General features: G+C 36.3%; 1 protein-coding gene across 1 annotated transcript in view; it reads left to right on the top strand.

Annotated features, from left to right (window-relative positions):
• Positions 1-20,242, top strand: part of KNL1 (kinetochore scaffold 1) — a 68,053-nt gene that overhangs the window by 30,839 nt on the left and 16,972 nt on the right. The window contains exons 9-15 of the mRNA XM_077764679.1: positions 600-652; positions 1,605-6,662; positions 8,617-8,755; positions 9,154-9,221; positions 9,750-9,848; positions 17,980-18,095; positions 19,914-20,004. Of these exons, the coding sequence (XP_077620805.1) occupies positions 600-652; positions 1,605-6,662; positions 8,617-8,755; positions 9,154-9,221; positions 9,750-9,848; positions 17,980-18,095; positions 19,914-20,004 (5,624 nt within the window). The remainder of the gene's footprint in view (positions 1-599; positions 653-1,604; positions 6,663-8,616; positions 8,756-9,153; positions 9,222-9,749; positions 9,849-17,979; positions 18,096-19,913; positions 20,005-20,242) is intronic.

Raw genomic sequence — 20,242 nt, 5'->3', positions numbered from 1 at the left:
TCTATCTCATCAATTGGTACTCATTCCCGTGTAACATCTACTATCCAGAGAATAAAAATAAACAAATGAAGGAGAAAAAAAAAGTAGTCCAAACTTTCCAACTTTACAGTTAACCCTTTAAAATAACTACATCCTAAGGGTGCCTGAGTGGCTCAATTGGTTAAGCGTCCAACTCTTAATATTGGCTCAGATCATTATTCTCATTGCTGTGAGATTGAGCCCTGCATTGGACCTCATGCTGAATGTGGAGCCTGCTTAGGATTCTTTCCCTCTCTCTCTGCCTCTCCCTCGCTTGCTCTCTCTCTCTCTCTCTCTCTCTCTCGGTCTCTCAAATAAACTTTGAAAAAAACAAATTACCACATTCTAAAAATATTTCAGTCACATAGAGATTACAATAATCACTGATCTCTCTGTCCCTAAAATGGGACAATTGGAAGTCTTAATGAAATTTAATACCTAAGTCCTTATGAAGGGCTTATTAACCAATAAAACTTAAGTAAATACTCATAAATGATGAAGAACCTAAGGAAAGAAAAATCAGGCTCTTGGTAATATGAATTTTTCTTATTGACTATAGTTTTTTTCATCTTTCTCAATAGGAATGAACACATTGCTTTGTGCTCCTATTCAGACTCAGATGCAACAGAGAGAGGTATGAGTTCATGCATGTGCCTTTATATTTTAGTCTCCCTTGATAGTTAACACACAAAAATATTAATGGTAATGGCATGATTTAGGGGTTACTTACCAAACTGGACCAGCATAGACTGGAAGACTTCTTACCTTTTCAGTTAACTAAGGACAGTTCAATCACAGCCAGTTTAAATAATAGGGAAATATGTTAATTATATCATGACTTCTCAAACTGTAATGAAAATATGAATCATCTCAAGATTTTGTTAAAATATAGATTCTTTTCCAGTACATCTGGGGCAGGTCCTGTGATACTTTACTTTTAATAATCTCCTGATGATACTAGTGCACAGACCATACTTGAGTAGCAAGAAGTTAGGCTGTATCCTACAAATAAAACCACTGCTTTAAGATGCAAAGAGAACCCAACTTCCAATAGTAGAGCGTACTATAAATTAGCTGTCATGCACTTATCCCTTTCTAAGTCTTTTTTATTTAGAATGATAATGACCTATCTAATACAGTAATTAGAATTTTTATCATAGTTACATTTGACATTGTCAGTCTTTTTCATGTTTGAGTCATTCTAGTAGGTGTATAATGAACCTTAAACTTTTAATTTGTCTAAAAACTCTAAAAGCATTCACAGACTTTGGGGAAGAAATATAATAACTAATTACATGCTACATACAATGTCACTGATTCAAACAAACCAGTGTATCATATCTGTTCCCATCCTGCTTCTTTCAATCTATTTGTGTTTCTGAATCTATAGTGTTTCTCTAGAAAACAGCATATAGTTGCATGTAGTTTTTTATCTACTCTGACAATAACGCATAGATTTTAAAGGACATTTTCCTTTAAATCATTGAGGATTGTTTATATAGTACTCTATATATAGTACATGTTATAAAATACCTTTATAAAGGTTTGCATTTAATCTAATCTCTTATATTTTGCTTTCATTATAGATTTCAGTTGCAGAACACGGCCATGAAAAGAAACATGCAGATGACCAGACAGTCATCTTTTCAGATGAAAACCAGATGGATCTAACAACAAGTAACACTGTGATGATTACCAAAGGCCCTTTAGATTGGACCAAAAGTGAAAAATTCACTAAGATAGATACCACATCATTTTTGGCTAACTTAAAGCTCCATACTAAGGATTTAGAAATGAAAAAAGAATTAAATTTTTCCAAGGATCAAAGCACTTCTTCAGAAAAGAAAATAAATTTTAACGACTTCATAAAAAGATTGCAAACAGGAAAATCTAATGCTCTAACAGGACCTGATAAAGAAAATTTTGAGATATCTGTTCATGCCAAAGAACCAAATAGGGCGTCTTCTCTACATCAAATGCATGTATCTCTTAGAGTAGATGAAAATAGCAATAATGTGACTAGAATCTTTAGAGAACAAGATGATGGGATGAATTTCACCCAGTGTCATACAGCCAATATTCAGACTTTGGTTCCCACATCCAGTGAGACCAGCTTAAGGGAATTTAAAGGAGATGATATTACAGTTTATGGCAATGACTTTATGGACTTGACAATTAACCACACTATCCAGAATTTCCCCTCAACAGATAATTTATCTAATACAGAAAATCAAACTCAGAATGTCATGATGGAGATTCCAACAGCTTATGGAACTAAAGCTCTAGGAAAGAAGACAGTCCTAAAGAATAAACTGAATGCTACTTTTCAAGACCCTTCTTTCAACCCTAATGGTGAAATTCATATTACAGAGACAGAAACTCACACAGTCACACCAACTTCTAACCAAGATGCCAGAACATCGACCATGACCCCAGAATCTATATGTTCGAGGCCAGCTATTCAAGATCATAAGACATTTTTCTCTTCTAGCAGTAATGATGCTATGGAACTGACCAAATGTCTCTCAGGTGTGAGAGAAGAGAAAAACTTACTGAAGAATGATAGTGATTATTTTAAAATATATCCCAATCCAGATGCCATGTCTCTTGTCACGGAGAAAACTATTTATTTACGAGAAGATAGCATGGACATTACTAGGAGTCATACAGTTGCAATAGATCATCAGATTTTTAAACAGGATCAGATAAACATACAGAAAGCAGATAAACCAATATCTGGAAAAGAAATGATGCTCCAAAATCTGAAAACCATGTCAGAGAATGGGGAAATGAGTATAAATTGTAGCTCAGTTCCTCATGAATCTAAAGGAAGATTACAGCAGAGCCTGGCAAATTCTTCATCTATTTCATTGCCTGAAAAAAAGACTGAAATATTCACAGATGAAGATATGGATTTGACTAGAAGCCACACAACTAACCTAGGAGATCAAGCTCCTCCTGCATCTTACAATCTATCATCTGAGAATACCAGTAAATTTCACTCTCACAGCAAAAGCCCTTCAAATGAATGGAAAGAAATGACCAGAAGTCATATTGAACCATTCCAACAGCCAGACAAAATATCTAGAAACATCCCAACTGACACCTGGGGCAAAGACAAAGATCAGGTTTTCAAGATTGCACCCTCTCTTGACAAAGATTCTCCTCACTCACCTGATACTAATCAAGACGTAACAATAAGCCATAATATGGTATACTCTGGTGGAAATCTTGAGAAACAAGTAACATTGGGAAATAATGGAAATACAGTTTTATGTGAACAATCTTTGTTTCCTACCACAGAGTCATTATCTTTATTAGAAGGACAGTCTACCATGAAAAATCATAATATTGCTGTTAACAGTTACACAGTGAAATCTGTACCAGGCCAGAATTCTAAACTGCCTGAGCCAGTAAGGAAAAGTTTAGGTAATCCCACACTTGACTGTTCTCACAAGACAATTATTTGTTCAGAGGAGGAACAAAATATGGATCTAACCAAGAGTCACACTGTTGTCATTGGATTTGGTCCTTCTGAAGTACAAGAAGTGGGTAAGACTAATTTAGAAAATACTAACAGCCAACTAACAACAGTAAACAAACAGATAGCTGTAAAAGTTGAAAAATGTAGTAAAGCTCCTAGAGAGAAAATTGGAGTATTTGTTTCTAATGATAACACAGATGTGTTGGAGGACAAAAGTATACAGAAACTTCATTCATTTCTGAATGAAAAGCAAGATGTCAAAATTTGTGGAAGGAAAAGTGTTGGCAGACTAAAAGTTGATAAGACTATTGTATTTTCAGAGGGTGATGAGAATGATATGGATATCACCAAGAGTTTTACAGTGGAAATAAATCATAAACCTTTATTAAATGAACAAGATTCTCATTTGGTGCCTTTGGCAGGAACTTCTAAAACCGTTTTGTATACGTGTGGGCAAGATGACATGGAGGTCACTAGAAGTCACACAACTGCTATAGAATGTAAAACTGTCTCACTGGATGAAATCACCAGGCCTGTTGACAAAACTGTAATGTTTGTAGATAATTACAACGAACTGGAAATGACAAAGTCCCACACTGTTTTCATTGACTACCAAGCAAAGGATAGGACTGTGCTTACAGACAGACCTGACTTTGAACTATCCAAAAGAAAAAGCCCAGAAAAGCTGAAAGTGACATTTACTTCTGCTGAGGAGAGTGTTTTCTTTCCAGAGAATGGTGAAAGTGACCATTCAGCAGCAAAAGTCAGTGAGCTAACACTACTGACAGAATGGCCTAAGAGTGATCCTATAGAGAAAGCTGTGGGATTTATAGCTGGTGATAACATGGAAGTGTCTAAATCAACCATTTGGAAAAATGACAAAGATGTACAAAAGCCTGAACTTCTGAATGAAACTATATCAGGCAAAAGTCAGAGAAGGAAAAGCCTTAGACTCAAAAATGACAAGACTGCTGCATTTTCCAAAAATGATAAAAATGATGTGGATATCACCCAGAGTTGTACAGTGAACAAAAATAACAAAAGTGCCCTGCAAGATAGAGAGGATTCCCATTTCATGCCTTTGGCAGGAACTTCTAAAACTGTTTTGTATACATGTGGGCAGGATGACATGGAGATGACTAGAAGTCACACAACTGCCTTAGAATGTGAAACTATCTCACCAGATAAAATAACCACTAAGCCTATGGACAAAACTGTAATGTTTGTAGATAATCACTGTGATCTGGAAGTCACCAAATCCCATACTGTTTTCATTGATTGTCAAGCCACAGAGAAAACTCAAGAGTGTTCTAAATTTGGAATAGCTAAAGGAAAAACCTTGGATATTTCTTTTCATAATGATGGTTGCTCTGTTCAGGAAATCACTAAAAAACAAACACTGGCTGTAGAAAACAAAATTGAGCAAAAGCATCATGTGATACCTTCTGTTCCTATTAATACATTGTCTGGGGGTCAAATTCAGTTAGAAATTATCAAATTCAAAAGCACTGTGGATGAAGAGGTCATGGGAAAAGTTTTAGGCCAGGCCTATATATCGGGAAAAGCCAAAAGTGAAAGCTGTGAGTTAAATAATACAGATAGAAGAAACATGGATTTTACAAACAGTCACACAACTGCTGTATGTGGATCCAGTGATAATTATTCCTTTTTACCAAATGCCATTTCCTATTTTGATAATTTGGAGGGGAATGTCACATCCTCGGATGAGAAAGATGAGAAAACCAGTAACTGCCCAATGCAAAATGATCTTGTCTATGCCAATGATTTAGCCAATGAATATTACTTGAAATCTGAGGGACTGCCCCTCTCTGCTTCTTGTTCTTTGTTAGAGAAGGAAAAAGTTACTCAAACTAATACCAAAGGACACTTAGACTGTGCTATATCAGTGTTCAAAGATCAAGATCTGATTAAGGGGCCCCAAAATCTGATAGCTAATCAAACTTTAATATATAGTCAAGATCTGGGGGAGGTAACTAAACCTAATTCAAAGCGAATATCTTTTAAGTTCCCAAAGGATCAAATGGAGGGCTTTCTTGATAAGGCAGAACATAATTTAAAGACGACCTTTGTTGATGATGTTTGTGTTGCTTCTCAGCCTCATCTCTCAACCCAGCTACCTCCATTATCTCAACAAGGACAAATAATTGTGAATAAAGATGAAACAATATTGTCTAACACTGGAAATAAGAATTTAAATATTGTTATGGGAGATTCTTCTGTACCCATATGTGCAGATGAGTCCAAAATACTGAATAATGACCAAGAGTTTACTATAGCCTGTAAAAAAGAGCTGAAAAAAAATATTCAGGCAGCTAAATGTAATACAGGCTTCCACAGTAACTCTGACTTGACTAAGCAAGTTATTCAAATTCATGCTAATTCTAGAGAAGCATCATCTCCTTCAATTTCATCTAATACTGCAAGTGTTAGTAGTGTCAAATCAAATCTGAATAATTTAAATGGAAAAACTGAAGAATTTTCAGATTCCCAAACTGCTCATATAACACCTTCTCCAGAGCAATTACTTGCATTGGTTTATAAGGCACACAATCATATGAGCATAGAGCAAACTACAGAAATATGTAATACTAACACAGTGTCCAGCAATGTGGAAGACGATACAGATAAGGAAAATAAAGTTTCTCATAATGGAAGTGAAACCATCTCTGTACCACCCACAGTTGTAAAAGATAAAGTAAGGAGACGTTCTTTGGGAATATTTTTGCCCAGATTGCCAAATAAGAGAAATTGTAGTGTCACTGGTATTGATGATCTGAAGCAGATTCAAGCAGATATAACTGATTTAAATCACTTAGAAACTCAACCGGTCTTCAGTAAGGAGTCAAGCATTGAATTTGTTGCAACTAAGCTGAACTTAAGTCCATCTCAATATATAAATGAGGAAAACCTTCCTGTATACCCTGGTGAGATTAATTCCTCAGACTCTATTACCATAGAAACTGAGGAAAAGGCTTTGATTGAGACATATCAAAGAGAGATTTCACCATCTGAAAATAAAATAAGAGAAACCTGTAATAGCCAAAAAAGAACCTGGACGCAAGAAGATGATGATACTCAGAATGAGGCAAAAATCAGAAAAAGTGAGATTATGTTTAATGATACTGGGCATGATCAGGAGGTAAGCTCTGCCTTGAACCAAGGAATGTTTTTTATTTTTTTTTTAAATTATGAGTATTCTTGAATTTTTATTTTTTTAGTATGTATTCATTTATTTTGAGAGAGAGAGAACATATGCACAGGAGCAGGGGAGGGGCAAAGAGAGAGAATCCCAAGCAGCCTCCATACCAATGCAGGGCACAATCTCACAACCCTGAGATCATGATTATGAGATCATGACCTAAGCAGAAATTATGAGTCAGTAACTGAGCCATACAGACCGCCCTTGAATTTTAATTTTAGGGCAGGAAATAATGAACAGGAATTGATTATTTCCAATTTTAGGGCTGGAGAAATCATTGTATGTGGAATGTTAAGAAATTATTTGACTAACATAAACAATTTGAAGTGACATCATCACAAGAAATGGGAAGTAGTATAAAAATTAATGTTGAGATTGTGTAATTTGTCATTGTTTTGCATATGAGAATCTCTAGGCAGGGTATATGTGGTTTGAAAAGTGATCTTTAGTGTTCTAAATATCTAGAGAGTAAAAAAAACTTTTTTAATGCAAACTGCATAAAGAAAAACTTGCTTGAATTTTCTTGGCTAATGAGGATATGTGGAAGCTGAGAGTACATTTTTTTAGTGAATGAGGGAATGCCTAGGTCAAGCCCAGTATCTCAAGGTAAAGTGAGGGTCACCTGGGTGGCTCGGTTAAGTGTCCGACTTTGGCTCAGGTCATGATCTCACAGTTCATGGGTTTGGGCCCCGCATCGGGTTCTGTGCTGGCAGCTCAGAGCCTGGAGCCTGTTTCAGATTCTGTGTCTCCCTCTCTTTCTCTGCGCCTCCCCCCGCTCATGCTCTGTCTCTCTCTGTCTCAAAAATAAATAAACTATATAAAAATTTTTTAAAAAAAAATCAAGAGGTAAGTGAGATTCTGAATTTATGAAAGAGGTCATAGTTTTTTTTTTAAGTTGAGGGAACACTCATTTAGGTAACTTGGAGAGAATAAAACCTATCACTCAAACTGAGTTGTACTAGGTGGAGAAATAAAGATTAGAAAAGATCAGAAATTGATAGACAACAAAGTTTAAACTCTATTAAGAAATATGTGAGTGAACTTAGAAAATTATTTTAGTAGTTCTATAATATGAGGTCCTGAGGAAATGGTTCATCTCTGAAACTTTGAGATAGTAGTATCAGTGATAGAAAATTTAAAACTGAACAGATTCTATAAAAATTAGTATTATTTTGTTCAGTAGATATTGAGTACCTGCTGTGTCCTGGGTATTGTTTAGGAGTTGAGAATGCATCATTGGGAATTTACAGGGAAAAAAGTCTGTTCTTATGGAGATTACATTCTAACATTTAGACAAAGAACATGTTGTCTTCAAAAAGTTATGTAAGGTAGGTGAAAATAGCATTTAAAGCTGCATTTAAATGGCTAAAATGGTAAAAGCAAGACACATCATTTATTTGACATCAGCCAAAGAAGTGTTGGTCACCTGGGAAATGAAGTACTAAAGCCTGGAAATAAGTTTTTTTGTGCTCTAGCCAGAGTAACTATGTATTTTCTATGCTGGTTTATTATGCTATGTATTTTCTAGCCAATTTTCTATGCTGGTTTATTTCAGTGTAGTAGCCCTGACCCTGGTGGCTGGTAGCTAAATAATTGGATAGGTCAACATTTGTCAGGTCATAGGATCTGTCTTTAACTTAGATACATCTGAGAAACAATTTGTTTATGCAGTATAATGCACAAGATGATTTCCATATATTCTTAAATAAAATTACTTTGAACTCTAAAGGCCTAATAAGTTGCTTATTACTTATTCTAATTTATTACTAAGGTGTTTCATAGAAATTATAGATTTTATGTTAAGTAGTATTTGTTAGTGTTTAACTTTTAGTTATTTATAAGTATACAAAGTCATAACTTCATATTGATGATGTTCCTTAATTGATAATTTCAGATTTTTGATCACCATGCTGAAGGGGATATAGATAAAAATGCTAACAGTGTATTAATAAAAAGCCTAAGCAGGACACCATCTAGTTGCAGCAGTTCTCTGGATTCAATCAAGGCTGATGGGACTTCTCTGGATTTCAGCAGTAAGATCTTCATGAAGGATAAATAATAGAAGTCATCTGCTTACTTGACTAATAATAATTGTATTTCAATTTAGGAGATATTTGAAGTTTATTTGAGCTTTTGGGGAGTTCTACATAATTGATAAGTAAAATAATATTTAGTCTCTTTAATTCTTAGTTATTTTAATAAATTGATAAGTGATAGACTATAAGCTGTAAGAAGCTCTTAATTGGTAGAGAAACATTGAATGGGGCCTTAAAATTGTAATAGACTTTGCACCATAAATGACTCTCTTCCCCAAAAGATCCTAGTGGATATCTTCTATAGCATGAACCACATATAAACCTGAATGATGGTTAAAATTAAGCTTACAATTCAATTTTGACATATTCATCTCCTAAATTTGCTTTACTTCTAGCACACCACAATAGTCAAATGGAATCACAGTTTCTCAGAGACGCTATTTGTGAAGAGAGCTTGAAGGAGGTATGTTGAAATACTTCTGTTTCTAACGCAACTATTTTCCTCGTTTTGTTTTTATACTTTTTTAGGGGCGCTTGGGTGGCTCAGTCGGTTAAGTGTCCAAGTCTTAGATTTCTGCTCAGGTCATGATCTCATAGTTCATGAGAACCAGCCCCAGGCTGAACAGCTCTCTCCCTCTCTCTCTGCCCCTCCCCTGCTCGCTCGCTCTCTCTTACTTTATCAAAAACAGAAACTTAAAAAGTGTTTTTTAAATTATGAAATATTTCAATTATACAGAAAACAAGTGTTTTTTATTAAGGACCCAGCACATTCATCCGTCATATGGAGTATAATTTGTTCTCAATACTATTGTTACTGAATAACATTAAGAAATAATATTAGATAAAATCTCTTCATATATATATATATAGTTTTACAAATACTTGGATATTTCCACAAATATATTGTAAGCTATTTAGAAAAAAAGTGAGGTGGTTATAGTCAAAAAGAAGTCACCTTAAATAGTTGTGCAAACTTTTTTTCTTTCCTCAGAAACTCAAAGATGGGAAAATTACAGTAAAGGAGTTCTTCATACTTCTTCAGGTCCACATTTTGATACAGAAACCCCGACAGAGCAATCTCCCAGCCAAAGTAAGTGCAATTTCTTGGCAAAATAGTTATCTCCATTAAAATGTATTGTACTTGTTTATTAGACTGTATCAAAACATGCGTTTATACAAAAACAGAAAAAGAATCTAAGGAAGTATATTTTCCTACAGAAAGTTTTTCTGTAGTAGGTATATTGTGCTTAGCATAAAATTTGATTTTTTTGTAGTATCATAGATTCTGATAAGGTGAAATTTTATTTTTTCTCATTCCTTGCCATGTATTTTATCTTCAGTGCTTTTTCATATTATTACAAAAATCCAAGAATAGCAGAAATTTTTAATAAACATTTTTCTAAATCAAAATTATATGTTTATACAATATTTTAATTCTGCAGTCAGTAAACTCAATTTAAAAGATTAATAGAAAAATTTAATAGGAATATTTTTTCTCTTAAGTCTATTGAACATTTATAAAAATTAGTTATGCCCTTGGCCACAAGGAAAATATTAACTGACTGAAAAAAAAAGGGGAGATTTTTATGGACAATATCACCTGCTCTTAATCCACTAAAATTAGAACTAATGAAAGGACTAAAACATTCTTAGCTTCTTGGAAATTGAGAAATATACTTGTAGATAACTGTGAGATCAGAGAGGAAATCAAGACTGTTAAGAAAATACAGTAAAGGAGAATATTTAATACCACATCTATGGGACCTACAGCAAAAATTGTACTTAGCAGAAAATTAAAAGTTTTAGATATTGTTATTATAGAAGAGAACTTACAGGAATTCTTAATGCTCACTTTTAAGAAATTGGAAAATGAGGGGCGCTTGGGTGGCCCATTTGGTTAAGCATCCGACTCTTGATTTCATCTCAGGTCATGATCTCATGGTTCATGAGTTCAAGCCCCGCTTCAGGATCTCTGCTGTCAGCACAGGGCCCACTTTGGATCCTCTGTCCCCCTTTCTGCCCCTCTCCCACTCATACATGCACACACACCATGCCCTCACACACGGTTTCTCAAAAATAAATATAAAAAAAAAAAGAAATTGGAAAATGAACCATAAAATAATATCCATAAAAAAGACATGAAGACAGAATTAATACAGGTCAATGGTAAAGCTAATGAGACAGGAAACAAAAATTAGTAGAAAGAATAGCAAATCCAAAAACTGATATTTTGATGTGCTCGCTTCGGCAGCACATATCCAAAAACTGGTACTTTGAGAACACAATAAAATAAGAAAACTCTTAAAGAGCCTAATTAAGAAAAAAAGACATGAGCACGTGGGTGGCTTGGTCAGTTAAGCATCTGACTCTGGATTTCGGCTCAGGTCATGCTCTCACAGTTAGTTCATGAAATAGAGCCCCACAGTTGGGCTCTGTGCTGACAGCCAGAGTCTGCTTGGGAATCTTGCTCTCCCCCTCTCTCAAAATAAGTAAATAAACATTTTACAAAAGAAAAAATAGAAAGCTAAAATATAGATAGTTGAGAAGACTAGTCCAGAGATTAAAATAATTTTTTTAATCCATCAACTCTGACAACAAATTTTAAGACCCAGATGATTTTTTTTTTGTTTATTTAATTTGAGAGAGACAGAGATAGTGCAAGTAGGGGAAGGGGCAGAGAGAGAGGGAAAGAGAGAATCCCAAGCAGGCTCCACACTGCCAGTGCAGAGCCCACCAACATGGGGCTTAAACCCATGAAGTCATGAGATCATGACCTGAGCTGATACCAAGAGTCAGACACTTAATCAACTGAGTTACCCAGGCACCCCAGATGATTTTTTTTTTAGCAAAATATAAATTACCAATATTAACCTAAGACCTGGAAAACTTTTATTATTATCATTGAAAATTTTATTTTATAACTTACCATTAAACTTGTCACTAGAACCAGATGAGTTCTATCTAGCTTTTAAAGAATAGACCTACCCAGGGGCACCTGGCTGATTCAGTCAGTAGAGCATATGGTCTCAGGGTGGTGAGTTTAAGCCCCACACTGGGCATAGAGCTTACTTTTAAAAAAAGGTTTTGTTGGGTTACCTGGGTGGCTCAGTTGGTTGAGTCATGATCTCACAGTTCATGAGTTTGAGCACCTCATTGGGCTCTGTGTTGACAGCATGGTGCAAATTCTCTCTCTCCCCCCCTCCCAAAATAAAGAAATAAATATTAAAAAAAAATCAAGTATATATAACACCAAAAGTAAAATCTTTTGTGCTACTGGAGCCCCTGGGTGACTCAGTCGGTTAAGCATGTGACTCTTGGTTTTGGCTTGTGTCATGATCTCTTGGCTTTGTGGGTTCCAGCCACATATCAGGCTCTGTGCTGGCAGCACAAAGCCTGCTTGGGATTCTCTCTCCCTCTCTGCCCCTCCCCCACTTGCATGTCTGTCTTTCAAAATAAATTTTTAAAAAAGCTTTTATGCCACAAATGATACCATCAAGGAAGTGAAAAGACAACCCACAGAATGGGAGAAAATATTTGCAAATTTTAACATTTATAAAGGACTTGTATCCAGACTATATAAAGAACTTTTTCAACTTAATAATAAAAAGACAACCCAATTAAAAAATAGTCAAGAGGATCTAGGGGTGCCTAGGTGGCTCAGTCGGTTGAACATCCGACTCTTGATCTTGGCTCAGGTCATGACCTCATGGTTCCTGAGTTCAAGCCTTGCATTGGGTTGTGCGCTGATAGCACAGAGCCTGCTTGAGATTTTACTCTTCTCTCGGCCCCTTCCCTGCTTGTACCTTCACTCTCTCAAAAATAAATAAGTAAATAAAAACTTTAAAAAAAGAGTAGTCAAAGGGATCTGAATAAACATTTGTCTGAAGCATGTACAGATGGCCAATAAATAGAAGAAAACATGGTCAGCATCATTAGTCATTAAGGAAATGCAAGTTAAAACAAAAATGAGTCACTACTTTACAACTACTATGATGACTGTAGTCAAAGACAGAAAATAAAGTATTGGCAAGGATGTAAAGATATTAGAATTTTCTTTCATACATTGCTGGTAGGAATGTAAAATGGTGCAGCCACTTTGGAAAACAGTTGACATTTTCTCAAAAAGTTAAACAGAGCTGTTGTAAGATTCAACAATTCCACTTCTTTTTTTTAATGTTTATTTATATTTGAGAGAGAGAGACAGAGTGGGAGCTGGGGTGGGGCAGAGAGAGAGGGAGACACAGAATCGGAAGCAGGCTCTGGGCTCCGAGCTGCCAGTGAGACTTGAACCCACGTACTATGAGATTATAACCGGATCTAAAGTTGTTTGCTTAACCAACTAAGCCACCCAGGTGCCCCTCAGCAATTCCACTTCTAAGTATATTCCCAAAAGAACTGAATATATACATCCACACAAAACTTGTACTTGAGCACTATTCATAATAGCCAAAATGTGAACTTATTAGTGATGACTTGAGGCTGGGATGGGGGTGGGAGAGAATGCAGAGTGACACCTAGTGGGTACAGGGTTTCTTATGGGGGGATGAAAATGCTCTAAATTAAATTGTGGTTGATGATTACACAACCCTGTGAATATACTTTAAAAAATTATTTAATTGTATACTTAAATGGATGAATTATATGGTATGTGAATTAAACCTCAATAAAGCTGTTTAAAAAGAAATCAATTGTATATCTAAGTGTGAAGTGTGAATCAAAGATAGAAACTGAGAAAATATGCACACATCTTTTGGGTCCCCAACCTCATTATTATGACTATAGCTGCCCGCTAGATTCCCACTAGAATCCTCTTTTTTCACCCATGGATGCAGAGTAGAAAGCTGCCTAAGTGTGAATCCAGAGTCTACATCCTTCTTAGGAAAAGCAGAAAGAGGACCAGGGGACTAGTAGAAGGCAGAGGGGAAAGATAGGAACAGAGAGGCTGCTGGCAGAAGGGGTGAAGAAGAGGACACTTAAGGAGCTAGCCCTTAGGTCAGCTGCCATTAGGGTCTGAATCTTCCCCTTTCCTCTCAGGCCTTGCAGAGGTCAGAAGGACCAGTATTCGGGACATAGATCTGGGAACTAATCCATAAAGATGAAGAGAGGATTTATGCTATCCAGGAAAGAAATTTAAAAGTCTCAAAGTAGGAAAAAGCCAAAGAGGTACATACGGACTATTGAAAATGAAGTTCATAGCTATGGGCATCTGATACAGGACTTGGATAATTAGGCGTCTCTTTTAGGGTAGAACTGGGGAAAGTGGTTTTTTTCCCTTCCTTTTTTTTTCTTTTTTCTTTGTTTTGATTTGTTTTAAGTAAGCTCTACACCCAATGTGGGGCTTGAACTCACAACCCAAGATCAAGAGTCATGTGCTCAGTCACATGGCTGGCTCAGTCAGTAGAGCATCCAACTCTTGATCTCTGGGTCGTGAGTTCAAGCCTAACTTTGGGTGTAGAGATAACGTTTAAAAAAAAGTCACATGATCTACCAACTGAGCCAGCCAGGCACCCCTGAGGAGAGTGTTCTTGAGGCAAGTAGGGAAGTGTGTGCTACCCCATATAGACACATGTACAGCACCCATATGTGTTTGCAGGAGCTCAGCAGGCATCACTAGCAAAAGGTGCTATTGTAGTGTCCCATGACCCTCAGCATGTGCAGGGAGTGCCTTGGGCAGAAGTACTATAATTTACACCCTCCTCGGTGAGATCAAGGAACTATTGCAGGTACTCCTACCAAACCTGAAATAGCCAAGAGCTGATTGTATAAGAGCATAAACTGGGTACTTAATCAAAATAGGTAAGTCAGGGGAGGAGGGTAGCTGGTGTACATGGTCCTGGGCTCAAGGTGCAACAAATTAACCCAACTTGTGCATACAGCAAGGACGGTTAGAACCCATGTGTACCCACCGTGCATAAGCCTGATACTCATTGACACTTGCATTCCTGGTGAATCTTTAGGAACATGGTCCTATGTTTCACTTGTGGCTATGAGGGCTCAGGAGGAACACTACCCTTTTTTAAAGAGACTTTTATTATAGAAAATGTCAAACATAAACAAAAATAGAGAATAGTTCAATGAACTCCCCATGTATATATCACCAAACTTCAAAATCTATCAATTCTGTTTTGTCTACTTTTCCCTGCCCTTCCCCCTCTTATTTTAAAGCAAACCCCAGGCACCATCATTTTATCTGGTTTTCAGTATGTATCCCTACAAAGATGAATACTCTTATTTTAAAAACATATCCAAATATAATAATCATACCTTAAAATGATAATTCAATCAGTATTTATATTTCCTCATTGTCTTGAGCATTATTTTCCAGTTTACTAAGTTGAGACCCAAATGAGGTCAAAATACTGTAATTGGTTGATATCTCTCGTCATCTTCTGAACTGTAAGGTCCCATTCCATCTCTGTCTCCTTTTTTTTCTTTTTTGGTGAAGAAACCAGGTTTGGTTTTGTTTTTCATTTTGGAGAGTTTACCGCAGTATGGATTTAGCCAATTGTGCGCACCCAAACTTATATCTCTCCTTTGTATTTTTTGTAAAGTGGCAGAAGCTTTATCAGATTCAGAGTTTTTGTTTTTTTTTTCCAAGTTCACTTTATAGTCCTACTTCCATCAGGAAATAATGTGTAATGATGAATAGGCAGCCATTAACGATCAATTATCTAGATCTAGTAATTCATTAGGAGTTGTAAAGTAGTAGTTGCAAAGTAATGCTATAATTTATTTTTCATTTATTGTCCAAATACTTCTATAAAAAGAAATAGGCCTTTACCCAAGCATTTGACTCCTATATGAAGGCCTTTAGCTATTTTTCCAAGGAGGCCTGATTTCTTGGAGTGAAAACAACCTTGCTTAAAAAGCCTCAGTTGCTTAAGCATCCAACTCTTTATTTCAGCTCAGGTCATGATCTCACAGTTTCGTAAGTTGGAACCCTTTACTGGGCTCTGCTGGCAGCTCGGAGCCTGCTTGGGATTCTTTCTCTCTTCTCTCTTTCTGCCCCTCCTCTACTCATGCTGTTTCTGTCTCTCTCAAAATAAAAAAGTAATTTTAAAAAAAAACACACACAATCTGGGGAGCACCTGGGTGGCTCAGTCAGTTGAGCATCTGACTCTTGATTTCAGCTCAGGTCATGATCCTGGGGCTATGAGGTGAAGCCCTGTATCATCAGGCTCTGTTCCTGGCTCTGTGCTAAGCTTAGAGCCTGCTTGGGATTCTTTCTGTCCCTCTGCCCCCTCCCCCTACCTCTCTGTCTCTTCCTCTTCCAAATTAAAAAAAAAAAAAAGGCATAATCTGTATTCCAGTGTTGCCATTTCTTTTTGAGCCAGTGCATAGAGGTTTGATTTTTATTCATAATTTTAGCCCTAAATATACCTTCAAGAAAGAGAATCAACTTCAGTTATAATTGATCTTAGCACTTTTTTTTTTAATGTTTTATTTATTTCTAGGAGAAAGAGAGAGACAGCGTGAGCAGGGGAGGGTCAGAGAGAGAGGGAGTCACAGACTGAAACAGGCTCCAGGCTCTGAGCTGGCAGTCAGCACAGAGCCTGATGCAGGGCTCGAACCCACGAACCGCGAGATCATGACCTAAGCGAAAGTCGGACGCTTAACCGACTAAGCCACCCAGGCGCCCCGATCTTAGCACTTTTTATACTTTCCTAGTACATCTGCTAGAAGATATGTTAGGGACAGAGAAGGGAGATTAAAACCTCATTCAGTTATTTCCTTTAATTTATCAAAGAAAAGTAGAAAGTGAGAAGAAACTAACATTTGTTAGATTCCTTTATCAGACTCTGGGCTTGTGGAACCCTAAAAAAAAAACCTTTACCATAATCTTGAGAGCTGGTCAATATTGTGCCCATTTTATAGATGAGGAAACCAAATCTTAGAGCGGTAAAATGATTTATTCTGTGCCGTACAGCCTGTGAATAACGGGTGGTTGTAGGGTTTTGTTTGGTTTGGGTTTTGTATGTAATGTAAAAGGAGCTGACTTGGTTTTTCCATTACACTAACACTTGTAAGGTCAAGTGACCCTTGATATATGGCTTCTGAGTTTGAGCCCCATGTTGGCTGTAGCGATTAAAAATGAAATTGGGGCACCTAGGTGGCTCAGTCAGTTGAGCGTCCGACTTCAGCTCAGGTCATGAACTCTTGGTTTGTGAGTTCAAGCCCCACATCAGGCTCAGAGCTGTCAGTGTGGAGCATGGTTCAACTCCTCTGTCCCCTTCTCTCTCTGCACCTCCCCCACTCATGCTTTCTCTCTCTCTAAAAAACAAATAAACATTTAAAAAATAAAGATAGAGGCACCTGGGTGGCTCAGTCAGTTAAGCATCCGACTTCAGCTCAGGTCATGATCTTGAGATTCATGAGTTGAAGCCCTATGTCAGACTCTATGCTGACAGCTCAGTGCCTGGAGCCTGCTTTGGATTCTGTGTCTCCTCTCTCTGCCCTGCCCCCACTTACATTTTGTCAATCTCTGTCTCTCACAAAAAAAAAAATCTTTTTAAAATGTTTTTTAAGTTTATTCTGAGAGAGAGAGAACAGGAAGGGCAGAGAGAGGGGGAGAGAGAATTACAAGCAGGCTCTGTAGTGCTAGCACGAAGCCTGAACCGGGCTCAAACCCATGAACTGCAAGATCATGACCTAAGCCGATATCCAGAGTCAGATGCTTAACTAACTGAACCACCCAAGTGCTCTAAAATAAAATCTTTAAAAAAAGGAAAAAAAAAAAAAGTCATTGGATTAGAACTATAAAATGTTTTTGAGAATAACCATATTTTTACTATCTTATTTTACATATGCCAGAAAAACTTGAATCCAAACTGGGACAGAAGTATGGATTAGAGCTAGAAAATGGGAGTAGAAAAGAATAATCTGGGAAACTGTCATCTTTTTTTTCTTTTAATGGAAGAGTTCCTGATAACCGTGAATTTTTAGGTATTGATTTTCTTAAAACAACAGATAACCAACCATTTTCAAACTACTTTGAATCACATGTGACTGAAACACCCACTAAACAAATATAAGAAACAGACTTTGATGTCAGAAACTTGAATTCAAATTCCAACTACTAGCGAATTGGGTATATCAATTTCATAGAGTAGTCAAATTTTCTTTTATGACTCTTCAAGTACTCTGAAACTTGAAACAGTTTTTAAACATGGTTTTGTCCTCAAACTACCTGTTTTGAGAGACTGATTTTGTTTTCTTTCCAGTTTACTATAAATACACCACCTACTCCAGAAGACCTGATGTTAAGTCAATATGTTTACCGACCCAAGATACAGATTTATAGAGAAGATTGTGAGGCTCTTCGCCAAAAGATTGAAGAGTATGAAAGTTTTCATTTTTGTGTGTGTTTCATTGGATGGGTGAATAACCTGCGTGCTAAGGTTTTGATTAGAATAACACTGGCATAGGAAAGAGTTCATGGCATTAATTCATGGTGTGATATGGTATGTAGGAAAAAGTTGGCTTTGTAGTCAGACAGGTTAAATCTGAATCCTGGCTACAGCACTAGCTGTGTAACTTTATATAAGTCATTTAACTGTCATTTGCACATCCATAAATTAGAGGTAACAATACCTACTCAGCTGGCAGAAATGAGCAGAGGAAATGTATATATAAAATGTCTTTAAGCCATTCTTAGCAAAAAGTACATCCTCAATAATAATTATTAGATTATATCATAAATTGCAAAAGAACATCTTCAAGAGAAGATAGATAATACCTTTTAGAGATTTATGTATAGTGCCTGAAATCAAGATTGCCTTTGGGTTTATAATTTTATCACATTTGCCCTTGATTTGCATGTATGAAAGAACGTGCAAATGAAAGAAAGAACTCAGACTGTTGCTCAGTGCTTTGGTGTATGTAAATGTGGCACACTAATTTACAAATTAGGTATATCTAGATTCCTTCAGGTAAATTAGGACTTACAATCCAAAATGTATTTATATCATTCTTATCTAGAACTATCCATACTAAAGTTGAACCAATCTAACAAGCAGAAAAGAAAGTAATTTTTAGGGGCATCTGGGCAGCTCTAAGCGTCCAACTTGTCCAGCTTCGGCTCAGGTCATAACTTTGCAGTTGGTGAGTTCAAGCCCCACATTGGGCCATCAGACTCTTTGCTGACAGCTCAGAGCTTGGAGCTACTTTAGATTCTGAGTTTCCCTCTCTGTCTGCCCCTCCTCCACTCGTGCTCTGTCTCTCTCAAAAATAAACATTAAAAAACTTTTTAAAAATAATTTTAGAAGAATTATGTAGTTTTAAAACTAGAAACTTAAGATGCTGTTAAATTATAACCACAGATTTGCCCTATTCTGTTTTTTCATTCAACTATATATTGAACACCTACTATGTGCCAGGCACTAAGTACTGGGGTTTGGGGCACCTGTGTGGCTCAGTCGGTTAGTGTCCAACTCTTGGTGTCAGCTCAGGTCTTGACCTCAGGGTGATGAGTTCAAGCCCCAAGTTGGGCTCCACACTAGGTGTGAAGCCTACTTAAAAAAAAAAAAAAAAAAAGTACTGGGGATCATCATTGAACAAGACAGAAAAGTTTCTTATCTTCATGTTGTTGAAGAGAGTTGAGTGCCTCAAGATTTGTCTGAGAATTTTTTTTAATAAAGTAAGATCTTGCATACAATGCACAGTATGTTTAGATATGCTCTACTATCTGATTTTACACCTATACTCCTGTGTATAATATCTTCTAACTCCTATAGAAATATATTTCTTCTACTTACTTGCAAGAGACTAATAACTTTGCTACTTTTATAAATGCTATTATATAAAAGTTAGGTAAGACTGAGCTGAATTGGGAACTTTTACTTAATAGCTACAACTTGACAATAATTACACATTGATAGGCCTTAAAGATTCTTTAAAAGCACATGTTTTCATATTGGAACAAGTTGCTTGAGAATTCTGTTTGTGAGGGAAGTTTTTATGATTCATAGCATTCTTGAACTGTTCTACAACTGTTTAAATAATCAGGCTGGCCACTGTTCTTGAGTAAATTCCCCTTTTTTTAAGGTAGAAAAGAACTTTCTACCTTACTAAATTAAGTATGCCTGTGAATCTGTGTTGATTCATTCAAGCTGACTTCTGAACCCTAAGCTAATTAATTAACTTTTCTATATTTTAGATTAAAGCTGTCTGCATTGAACCAGGATAAACTGTTGACTGATGTAAATAGGAACCTGTGGGAAAAAATGAGACACTGCTCTGATGAGGAGGTATTTTTGTGTCATTTTCTGAATGGGAATCAATATAGACATTTTGAACATGAGTTTTTTTGTGAAATAAGTAACTGTTGCTTGGTAATTAGTGATGAGTTCTTTAACTTCTCAGGTATAATATGTTACCAAGGTTTTTATTTAATTGTACATGAGTAATTGCTAATATATAATCTTTTCAAATCTGAAATGACTGATTTAATATAGGAAATATTTTTGAAGTTTATTTAGAACTTCC

Source organism: Crocuta crocuta, unplaced genomic scaffold (genome assembly GCF_008692635.1).
Source record: "Crocuta crocuta isolate KB4526 unplaced genomic scaffold, BGI_CrCroc_1.0 scaffold102, whole genome shotgun sequence".
NCBI lineage: Eukaryota > Metazoa > Chordata > Mammalia > Carnivora > Hyaenidae > Crocuta > Crocuta crocuta.
Note: the sequence above shows the minus strand (reverse complement) of the source record. Positions and strands in the feature narration are given on the sequence as shown.